This window comes from Aythya fuligula, chromosome 6 (assembly GCF_009819795.1).
Source record: "Aythya fuligula isolate bAytFul2 chromosome 6, bAytFul2.pri, whole genome shotgun sequence".
In the NCBI taxonomy this organism is placed as follows: Eukaryota; Metazoa; Chordata; class Aves; order Anseriformes; family Anatidae; genus Aythya; species Aythya fuligula.
The window spans coordinates 9,400,220-9,412,295 of record NC_045564.1 but is presented as its reverse complement, the minus strand read 5'-3'; the positions used below and the strand labels follow the sequence as shown (position 1 = coordinate 9,412,295).

At 41.8% G+C, this 12,076-nt stretch overlaps 1 protein-coding gene across 1 annotated transcript in view; it reads right to left on the bottom strand.

Moving 5' to 3' along the window:
- The window catches only part of IQCA1 (IQ motif containing with AAA domain 1), a 103,081-nt gene that overhangs the window by 67,043 nt on the left and 23,962 nt on the right, over positions 1-12,076 (bottom strand). Inside the window, exon 6 of the mRNA XM_032189977.1 lies at positions 8,610-8,797. Within this exon, the coding sequence (XP_032045868.1) occupies positions 8,610-8,797 (188 nt within the window). The remainder of the gene's footprint in view (positions 1-8,609; positions 8,798-12,076) is intronic.

Below are 12,076 nucleotides of genomic sequence, written 5' to 3'. Positions count from 1 at the left end.
GCAAAAACTCCCTCTCCAAAAAGGTTAAGTCTTTCTGAGCAAGTGATTTAGAAGGAAGCAGGTTGAGGAGGAAAGTGGAGGAGGAGGACAGAGTGATCTGAAGAAGAACCATGCTCGTTATGGCTTTGTAACGTGTGACTGTTCAAATCTGAATGAGCTTTTAATGCTGCTAATGAATAATTTATATGCAAGTATGGCAAGAAGTGTGCAATGCAAATCATGCCCAATGAAAAGATGAATACGTGTCTGCAGATGCTTGGAGTCCTGAGTGTTCCTGCAAGATGCTGAGCCCTCCATGGCACTGAAATAGTTTTCCCTGAGCTTGTACTCGTGGTGAACTGCTTGGAGAGCAAGTCCTTGGGGTCCAACAGCATGCTCTTCTGTCTGTAAAACCCTTGAAACAGCCCTGATCTTGTTAAATTTGCTCGTAAAGTACATGAAACCCTCTTTAGAAGCTAACAAGGGTCTGCTTAGGGTAAAGACTTAGCTGTGCTAAATAATATCAGGGCCTGACCCCATTTCAGGAACAAACTGTCAGCCAAAGGAGAGATCATTCAGGTAAGGTCACCAACAACTTGTAGTGATTTAAGACATCTGAATGTCTATCTGGAAGGGAGCAGTGGAGTTTGGAAAACTGGTGCAGTTGTGTTTATGTGCAGCGTTGGCTCATTAGGTGACAAAAGTAAAAGTGATGTTGAAAACTGGGAATCTTGACTTGCACCTGAGATATTTTAAGAATCTTATTTTTGTTCCTCGATTATTTCAAATTTTTGAAAGTTCAATGAACAAAATAGGAAATGAAGAAAGAGCAGCAGGGTCCTTTGCATATGTTTTTAATCACTATGCAGAGCTGCCAATCACTATAAATTGAAGTGTAAATGCAAGGAGCCTTACAAAAATGGGAAGGCAACATATTTCAGAGTTTGTGATGATTTAGAAAGCAGAACTAGTAATACTATCAATGCCTCTCTGGAGGCCTGACACCAGGGTTCAACTGGTCTTACTGTTGCAGATACCCGCTACCAAGATTTATCTGTGTTTCACCAAGTATGAGAAATATATGAATCCAGGGGATTCCGGCTGATCCCCCCCAAAAGCCATCAAGCCGCCTCCATTAATGTCAGCACTCTCATAAATTCTTAGCACACACTGAAGTAGGCAACTTCTGCCACTGCACAGAAGCTTCCAGAGGTGTCCCCTGCCTCCTGTAAATCCACGGACACCCAATAAAGTGGATTAACTGCAGATGGACTTAATAACAGTTGCCCCTCCTCTGGAATTAGAGGGGTTCACACTTTTAAAAGAGGACAATGGTGTTCCCACAAGCAAGAATGACTGAGTTATTTTTTTTTTAATGGCTATCAGATCTTAAGAGTTGATTCCAATCAATGGGAAAACAGGTTGCAGAACTGTGGGCTGCAGTCCTGGCCTCTTCAACATCCTGCTTCTCATGATAATCTTGCTATTTAATCCTCAGCGCACACTCTCTGCTCTTCCCCCACCATACACAAACCGTCCTCTTGTTTATGATAACTTATTTTCCCTCTGCTCAAAGAAACCTGGTGGGTTATTTGTTCTGGTACTCCTCCGGTAAGCCAGTGATGCATTTGCATTCCCTTCCCTCGCTCCCTCCAGCCTTAAAGATGTCTGCCAAAATTAGTCAATAGATAACTACTCAGTAGAAGCTTTAGGAATGTGTTAGGAAAGGCTTGAACATTACCCATTAATGTTTACAGCTCCTAATTATGTTAATTAATCACTCTTAGAGGTTGTCTCACCCTGCAGCCCAGAGGCAGGGTTTCAGTTCCCACAGATGTGCTCTGAACTAACCAGCTTGGGCTCAGATGGCGGTGTGGCTGCTTGCAGCAAGGGGCTCAGCATAGCTGACAAAATCTCTCTGTAGGGTCCTGTGCAGGTTTTGCTGCCAGGGCTAAGCACTGTCACGGCTGCGGTGTTCCTTGTGGATTTTGAAGCTAGCTTTGAGTGTCTACGCAAGGTACAGTCAAGCACCTGGGTGCAGGCTGAGCCATGTCCCCCATGTCCAGAAAAGTTGATGTTAGATGTAAGCTGTTCCTAATGAATGGCCTTTTGGCTTTGCAGAAAGGTGTACAGAGAGCACCTTGTACTAGCACTAATTGTTACAATGCCTTTACAAAATCTAAAGTTGTTATTTCTGTCAGAAAACAGAGGTGAAGCTATGGACTGAAAAACAGAACTCATCTCTTCTGTCCCTTGCTTGGAGGTTTTGTAAAAGACAAATCTCGTTCCAACATGAAATACGGCAACAATTCTGGATCAGTTGATTTAGAGACTACAGGAGTATCTCCTCCTTAGTACTTATAAAAAAATAAAAAAATCTATTATTCAGCTTTACCTGAACCTTCTCTCTTGTTCTCAGCAAGCCTGATGAAAGAACAACGTAGAATTCTTAGTATTTAGCCAAAGTTTAGCAAATGTGCCCATTTGCTGTAGTATTGATGTCCCAGTAGGAACACAAAGTACTGGGAGAGAAGAGGACCCCCAAGCCTCTGCCATCACCTCCCAGAGCTTCACCTCCACAACTTAGAGCTTGTCTTCACCCTCCTGAAAAAAGGCTCAGAGGAGAAACACTCTGTCTGCAGAGTGATTCAAAAGAAACTTCGACTTCTTTTGTGACATTCCCTGAAGAACTCACTTTGTGCAGGCTTTCGGTGTGTTGAATACACAAGGCTAGGAAAGGATATGATCAACTTTAGCGAGCAGATAAGGACAGGAGAAAACTGTGCTGCAGATATAGACTTCTTTCTAATTTCATTCATCTCCTCCTCATCTGATGCGATTAGGAGACAATTCCCTTATTTATCCCTGACTGCAGAACCATCCTCCTGTTGTACATTGAGCTCACAGCTACTTCTGGCTGGTAATTTTTGCACCCAAATGGAATGTTGCATACAAGTGGCTCATGAGTGCGTGATGATCCTTTAATGATGACAGGGAAAACAAGTAATGACAATATGGATTAGGTGAAAGAGAGCATTTCATCACCCATCTATAAACAGCTCCTGTGGGCAGTAACTCCTGTCTGTGCTGAATATAAAGTACCAGATGCAAGAGAGGCATTCCTCTGTAGGTTTCTATGGGAGAAGTGCCCTTGCAGGGGTAGCAGAGAAGAAGGAAAGGCATTTGTAAGAGTAATGGGGCATTGTAAAGTGTGGACTGTGATTAAGGGTCTGATACTCTGTCTATTTGGTCATTTTCCAAGGAGTTCCAGACTGGAGCTTGCTGTTTAAAAGAACTGTCTGCCATTGCGGCTTGCTGCACAGAAACTAGTTATTAAGCAATTTTCGTATCAGCTGTTTTTCAAACTGGTGCCATATTGTGCAGAGACTGTACTCTGTACTCCTTGGTTCCTTGGAAAGAGCTTCTGGCAGCCTGAGAGCACGTCCAGTAATCCCAGTGGGGCTGGAGACCGAGACAAGTCCGGATGGACTTGGAGCGGCTCAGCTCCTCCGACCCGGGGCCGGGGGAGCAGAGGGCAGGGGTGGTGCAGGCTGGCACAGCCGAAGTGCTATCTGTCTGTGTCCTGTTGGCAAGATTTCGGCTGTTGATGGATTGCCTGGCAACTTGCACACGCATTAATATTAACTTCGTAAGGAGCAGAGTGTAGGGAGTGTGAAAGGCGATACAGGCAGCGCCTGACGCAAATGAATACTTGCCCTATTCTGTGGAGTTTCAGTGCAAAACCTCTCTCTCCATTCGTTTTCCTCCTGCCTCCGCATCACCCACCCCCTGCTACCTAGGGAGTCCCGTGAACAGGCATATTGGCAGTGAACTTGGCTCAACAAAACAGTCCTGTGAAAAAGGGAAATATAACACGATCGCTTCCTATTTCTTTCTCTCTTCCCCTGCATCAAAGCCTGGGCTGGCTGTCAGGAATGCTCCAAATGAATAAATAAAGCACAGGAACCCCCCGCTTCAGAAGAAGTCTCACTCGCTCACCATGAGGCTTGGCCAATTCTTTTTCTGACAGCACTCAAGTCAGCACGCAGAGCGAGAAGATCATTCAAAGCTAATCAGTAAAGTGTAAACCTATTATGAAAGCACATTTACCCCTTGCCTCCTCCTTCCTCGAGAAAACCAATCCCCAAATCTGTGGGAATAACACATAACGTACATAAAAGTTGCTATTACTTAGATCCCCTGTTATTAGGTCAGCAATGCCACTGATGAAATGCTCCCCAGAGCGCTGAGCAGAGGCATATAAATCCTCCAAGAAATTCACGGCATAATTTGTTACAGCTAGAGGGCATAAGACACATTACAGCAAAGCCTGTGTATTAGGCTCTCCCCTGTGATTCTTCAGGCTATCTCTGGTAATAAAAACCTCATCTTGATTTCTGATCCTTTGTATTGATTTCTGTCAGAGCAGACTTTTCTTAGACAAAAATGCTACAACAGTTTTCCATATAATAAGGGGATCCTTCTTTACCCTTCTTCCTGCTTTTTTTTTTTTTTTTTTTTTTTTTTTTTTTTTAATTTAGGGATGAATCCGAGAAAGATTTGTTATCTGGGGACTGTTGGTATATACCGTGGAGAAGACAATGATGACAGTTCTTGCATATGCAGTGCAAAACCCTGAATGTGAAATTAAGAGAAAAATGTTTCTGGTCTGGAATAGCACAGGAAATTGAAACTAAAGCCCCAGCTATGTAATTGCTACATTTTAATATAAAACTCTGTTATTAATATAATGGATGGAATGTGTGGGAGTCATTTGATTAAAATCCAGGCTCAGAGGTACATAATCACAGCAAGTATTAATTCTGGAGCATTTGTACTCCTGTTCCATGAATAACATAGCTACCTTGAAAAACAGGGAGGACTACAGGTAGATAGCATGATGTTTTTGTTTTTTTTTTTCAAATGATCTCAAGCGTTCAAAAAATCTTTCTTTTTTTAGTATTGACCACAGGAACAAGGCAAAACAGAAGTCTAGAAAGCTGTATGTGAATAATCTGCCAGCCACATAAGAAGAGCTTCATAAAAGTTAATACAGATAAAGAGAACGATGGACAGTAGGGCTATTAATTGTAGTGTTACATTAAAAAATATTTTGTGTTATAAAGCAACTGAAACTTTTTTGTTCGATCTATTCCTTTGGGTTTTGCTTTTTTTTTTTTTTTTTTTTTCCAGAACCTATCTTCAGAAGTTGTTGTCTTGGTTTTTGAAATGACTGAAGCTACTCCTATTCCCTTGTGCAAAGAAAGTGGTAAATATTTATAACAGTTCTCTGTATAAGTGGAGAAATTTAATACGTGCTCATTGCTTTTGTAATCTGATAGTAGCGGTGCTGAAAGACAACACCTGCTAATTGTATTTCCTATCACATCCCGTTCCAATTGAAGGATGCAGTATGGAAGTTTGGGTTTATTTTTTTAGTACATGCAGCAAAATTCATTCAAAAGAATCTTTGTTCCCTTTTAGCTATCTGTTTATTTAATAGACTACAGAAAATGGTAAACTCTGTCAAAAAGCCTAGTTAAAGAATAATTTATAAGCTACATTTAGATGTTGATCTTGTAGACTGCCTTAATGGAGAGCCAAAGTACATCCTGGCAGGTAATAATGTAAACCTTGACACTTCAGTTCTGGCCCGCTGCTCAGCAGGCCAGGCAGGAGCAAGACACAACTTGGCTCTGCCCGACACACGTGCTTCCCCTGTGTAGCAACATTTAACAAAATTTTTCTTTCACCTATTTTGGAAGCAAGTGAATGTGTCTGCTGGGAAAATTCTTTTGGTCACCTCAATGGAGGTCTCCCGCGAAGAGCATCGTGGCAGGCAGCTTGGTGCCTCCTCTCTATCCCACAAACCACGGCATCACTCAGCCAGATCCACACGAGCTGAAATATTGGGTGATGTCCAGCCTCTGCGGAAGCTGATGGCAGCTCTCCCGCTGGCTGCAAAATGGGGACAGGGTTTTATCTGCCACACTGCTAAGTCGCTAGAACAGATTTTATTAATGAGATCTGTCTAGTCTTGGCTGAAATGTGCCTTAGTGATTTTTAGATAAGTTGAGGGACAGTTCATTTAAAAGAAGACAGTAACAGGGAGAATGATTGAACACAGTGCTCTGATGGCAGCAAGTCTGTCACTGTCCCTCTGCCACCTGATGACCCCCCGTGCAGGCACACCACAAAATTGCCATAAACACACATGCAGCATTTCCTTTAATTGTGCTCCATTGAAATGATCTGTTTTAGCATAAAACTGATTTTTATTCCAGTTTAAAAATCAGATTGTTTTAGATGGGTGGATAGAGAAGCAGTTCTGTCATAACACAGTTCTGATTATAACATAAGATCAGAGGGGAGCTGTTTTCTCAGCCTTTCTCAGTTGCAGAAGAACAACTTGTCTGACTAAAGCCTTGTGGATAAGCAGCGTTGTCACTGATTAACTCTGTGTGTGGGTGTATCTTAATCCCATTTAATACAATCACTTGCTCTGGAAAAGCATACCCATAAAGCTATCTGAGAACAGTTAATGTGGTGCTTATACTCACACATTGGCTTTAATCTTTGTTAATTTTCAAGTCTAGATGAGATTCAAGACTACTGAACCTGACTAGATCAGACCAGACAACTTAGTGGGTAGTTAAAGACTCCTTACAACTTCTTTAATCACATATTTATATGCTGGGATACTGACTCTGTCTGCCTACAGTCTTGAAGTCTCATCTGAAGTTGGGCCCCTGGGCACATCTGGGATATAAATTTAACAACAGGGTCCCATTTTGCTTGTAAGGCTTACTAAATAAGAAGGCTCAGCATTTAAACTCCACTTTCCTTCTTCAGAGTATTTCACAGATACATGAGGCTCAGGTCGTTTATAAAATAGGTAGCAAGGGTTTTGATGAATAGCTCCTTCAGCCACTCCTCTCTGCCTCCAGTGATCAAACATTGGTATCAGCTTCCTCCAAATGATTATTTGGATTGGTTAGGCTCTTTGGTATCTGCTGTTACTACCTTGATAGGAAGGATTTTACTTTTAATAGTATCTTGTAACTGTTTTTAAAGAGGTTTACAGCTGGGTTTATTCTCTGGGAGATTGGCTGTTCTCTGTTAATCTCCTAAAGAAACAATTATACACAGTATTTCAGCTAGCTTTCCTCAACCTCTAGCATCAAGATAATTGGACGTGATTGACCTATGCTAGAGAATTACTATTAGATGAGTAATATTAAGTAAAGGAAATAAGATCTTTCTGTACCTCAGAACATGGGGGTTGTGGGAAGAGGCAGGAAATGGCAGCTCAAGCACTGTGCAGTCTGGGCCCTAAGAGCAGGGTTGATTTAGGGGATGGGGAAGTGCTTTGTGAAAACTGAGGTTTGTAAAACCCTGAGTTATTTTTAAAGGAGGGCTAGATGGGGTAAGTATATACTAGAGTCTAAAAGGTAGGTAAGATCCAGAAGTACAAAAAAAGAAACATAGATTGTGATAAACCTGTGTGCTATTTTAATGACTTTTTTTTTTTTTTTTTCCAACAAACGCAATTGCTGTTGTATAGTCACCAAAGGCAAGGGATAAATAAGAATAAGGATATTTAATGAGAAAGATTTCATCAGAAAGCATTTGTGTTTCCACCTGGAAACTACACGCCAGTAGACTGAAAGGGCCAGTACACTGAAAAAATACCGAATGATGAATGGATGTGACACCAGCCCACAAGATGAATACAAGCCCTGTAACATCACCAAGCAGCTCAAGACACAAAACCACTGGAAGTGATCATATGCAGAGCAGCTGAAACTTTGCTGATAAATCCTGGAATTTCTGGGCCCTGCTTCCCAATTTACTTTTACATACTAACCCACTGGATAGGGTAAATCCTGGAAAAAAATATCTGTGTCACAGAAACAGTGTGCATTCCTTAGAATGAAGCTTTACAGTATTGCCATATCGAAGTTGCCAGTCTCAAACTTCAGCTAAAGTAAACTTCCTGAGAGAACTATAGGTGTCAGCACTCAGTTTAAAAACGTGTAAGTATGTGCTTAACTCTACTGAGACGTGAAGTTTCACTGAGATCAGCAGCACTACTAAATAAAGTTACATTTGGGGGAGTGTCTTCAAGGTCAGGCCTCAAGTACAAGCATACTTCAGACTCATATAGGCTGATAGATAACACTGGCAGCAGGCACCTAGACTGCAGTACCAGTGATGTGATTTGCTATAGGAAATCATTACACTTCTGTCTCATGGAAGTCCGTGTTACTCTCTTAAACCTTATGTATTCAGACAGGGAAAAAAGTCAGCGTTCCTAAACTGTAGGTATGCTTTTTATAATTGCAAAGCTAGAGCCCGAGCTAGCATGCAATTTGAATGTGCCCCTGGTTTAATCTTTGTGGGTCTGATTCTGCAGCCAGTCTTTCAAGGTGCACCTCTGATCCCTGCTACTAGGCTGTGTACAGAGTAATGCTCTAGCCTGGGTTCCCCAGTTACAAACTCTGCTGCTCGTTCTGCAGGTAATGCTTGCAGTGGGATTGGAAGGTGGATTTGCAATTTGTAAGAACTACAAAATTAGGCTCCCTGGGGCAAATGGTTTTCTTTAGGGGCAAGTGTTTCTCTCTGCTCACCGACACTCGATGAAACATTGGCCGATCTGGTCCTCGAGAGTTTCCTTGATGTCAAGCCCCTCTGTTTCTCTCAGCTTGTCCTTGATAAACACCTCCTCATTTCTCTCATGCACCTCACCTTGCTGGGCATTTATTTGCTTGGCATGCATCTGTGAAGAGCTCATTGCCTTTAAGTGAGGAGGTAGGCTCTGAAAACAACAAGGGGAGAAAACAAAAGATATACGAATGAAAAGAAACTTAATACACCCTGGAATGCCAGGTTGACAGTGAATCTCAGCTTAAGCCTTAATTTATTTGCGGGAAGCCAGGAAAAAAAAAAAAAAACTATGCTCATAAAAAGTGCCTGGATGCACACAATGGCCTATTGTTAGTTTTTCAGCATTAATTAACAACATTGTAATGTACAAAAACAACCCTTTCAGCGTGGGATCCTGGGAGCTCAATGAGACAGGTGAGAAAGCTGCTGTTCTGCAAATGCCAACTTTATCCATGTCAGAAGGGTGCCAGAGATTTTTAATTGAAATTTCAAATGTTTGGACTTCCTATTGGTACTTTTTAATTAGCCAGTATTGTTTTTAATTTGTTCACTTAAAATTTTTATATGCACCGCTTGGTCAGTGGTTTCCTGGTATTTTGTTGCAGCTGGTTGTACTCCTTTAGGAAATCGACTTCCCTTGAGGAACAAACAAACAAAAAAGAATAAACAAACCCCCAAACACTGCAATAAAAATCATAGCTCCCCAAGTTTCCCATGATTTGATAACCTTGGCAAGAAGGACTTTTAAACCAGTTTCAAGTCTTACAATAATAATTTCTGCTCCGTGATTGATTTTACATGTGCACTTTAAGAGAGATAAAAATGAAAGTCATTCTGGTATGCAAATACAGAAGCATGAAAAATACCATCTGTCTGGGTGGTCTGAAACTTTATATTTTTTAGTTTGCAATGGTTGATAAAGTTAAGATGTTCCCAGTGTATTATGAGCTATTCCTAGTTTGGAAGGTAGAGAAAAGGGTATATAAAAAAAATAAAATAAGCTTTGATTTTGTTTTTTTTTTTTTTTTTCAATTCTAGAACAAAATATTTTCCATATACTTGGGAAGTATTTATATTTTATGTCATATTTAAGAATGGAAAAGAAGATAAAATCTAATAAGCTGGTTTTGTAATTCAGGGTGTTTTACTCCTCAAAGTCAGTGACTCACATATAGGTGGCAGCATATGTGAACAAAAGCTCAGGACTGTTGGTTTGCACAACCCCCCCTGCATTTCTGCTCTGGCCTTCCACCTTCAGAACATATAGATTGTCCTTAAATCAGCACATCTCACACTAATTTAGTCATAAATTCTTCTTGCACTGGTGATGTATTTTCTCTCATGCTCCAAGTCCTCATTCCAGAGGACTCCCGCAAAGACAAAAAAGCTTAAAAGCTTCTATCAAAGGTTTGGCCAGCTTACGTTTAAGATTTGTTATTCAGTGTTTTTCCATGCCTCAGCCAGGTTCCAAAAATCACTAACAAGTGCCAAGCAAATTTGGTTTCAGAAAATACACGGTGCGTTTGCACACTATCCAATGTAAGCATTAGAGGCCCTGTTCAGGAAAGCAATTTACTGCCCTCCCTGCATCTGCAATGTGTGACTTGCACTATACAAAAGGAATTGGTCAAGGCCACCAGTGAGAAAATATTCAGAAGGAAAAAAGACATGCAGAGTGCGTTTGAACAGCAGCTGCACATGCTCTGAACCTGAATATATGACCCAAAGATGCTGCCTTTCACCCTGAGATCTTATCTTCACCCATTTCTCACTCTCCACAGCAGTCAAGTGTTTCCAACTCTTCCCTTTCCACAGCAAGTATTTTAAAGTACAGCATAGGTAAGGTTGGTTCTATTTATTTGTGTTTTACCTGTAATGTTAAATGCACCTCAGAATAGCCATACCTGGCAGATGTGATGCTAATTCCTCAGTGCTCATTTGGAAACCAGTGGTGGGCCCATGAGGCTTGCTTCCCAGATTGCAATCTAGAAACAAGATCCACTTCCCTTAGGCAGTTTCCCACTCAGCTATTTGTTTCACCAGTGTAATGCTCAAGGGACTGCTGTTCTTAGAAGTTCCCATCAGAGTACTAGTGCCTAGAGGTACTGGTACCATTGCTGCTACTGAAGGAATGAGCAAGCTAAAGCCAACACAACTCTTCCATGTCTCTGTAGCACAGCCTGCAAATAGGCAGTGTGTTATGCACAGACAGCCTGCTAGTTTTTCTAACCAGATGCTCACCAGGGGAACTGAAGGTAAGAGATGTTTTATATAGAAATATGTTTTCCAGCATTTCCTGGGAAGATATGCAAGAAGAATAGGGATAAGGGAAAGAAACCTGGGAAATAAGGGATTGATTATTTGAATGAGCAAAGGAAGTTGTGGTGAATATCAGAGGTGTCTTGCTGGGTGGACAGAAGATTCTCCTGTCCCATCTCCTTTGGGACAGAGGCAGAAAAAATGGAATCAATGTTCAGGCCAAGGCAACCGTGTACGACAGGCATGAGGATATCCCCAGCTTTAGTATGGCTAACTTGCAGTCGATGGAGAAAGACAAGTTCCTCTACCGGATTTATCTGAACACTTAAGGATGAAATTTCATGAGCTGGCTTGTTAGATGAACAGCTTATTGGCACTGGAAATGGCCAGTTTCCACCTCCACTCTGTCTGCTGGATGGGTGGTCCCTGTCTTCTCCTGCACAGGCTCTGGCACTCACCTGACCCTGCAGTGAACCAGTCCAGCTTTCTAAGAAGTAGAAAATAATCTCCTTTGTCTTTTCTCCCTCTCCCATCCCCTCAGGTTAATTCTCTCCTAGGATAATGAGGTGAACCAGTCAACCAAGGAGGCAGCTGAGGGCCAGAGCCATTGCAAGGGGAGCGATGGGTGAGCGTGGAAGAACAAGGAGGCAGGAAGGCCCATGCAGCAGCACAGAGAGGGGAGCTTCTCTTCACCATCGCTGACCCTCATCTTCACTCAGCTTCTCTTCTGAACTGCTCTTCAGTGGGTGCTTGGGGAGCCTGTGATGATCAGCTTGTCACTGCAAATTTACTACCAGCATTTCTCATCAGTACCTAAGGCAGGTGAGGTAAGAACAGTTTGAACTCTCAAGAACATGCTAACATAAGCAAGACCATAAGGAGGAGATCCTTATCTCTCAGTGAACAGATCATACCTATGCTTGAATCCCGAGTCACAAAGCTCTAAGCTAGCTGTCTCAGATGCTGATAGCAACAGAGCTACAGAACGTGCTCTGGTCTGCAAAACCCACCCAAGGCTTTGAGTAAATATTTGTGCAGCTACCTGTCTGGTCTCCATATGGTTACCAGTATGTCTGCTGATATTTGTGTATGAGCTGCAGTCAAAGCCCTAAGGCTGAAGTACAGATATATCCTTCTACAACAGCTTATAAAAAGAAGCTCTGTTATATTT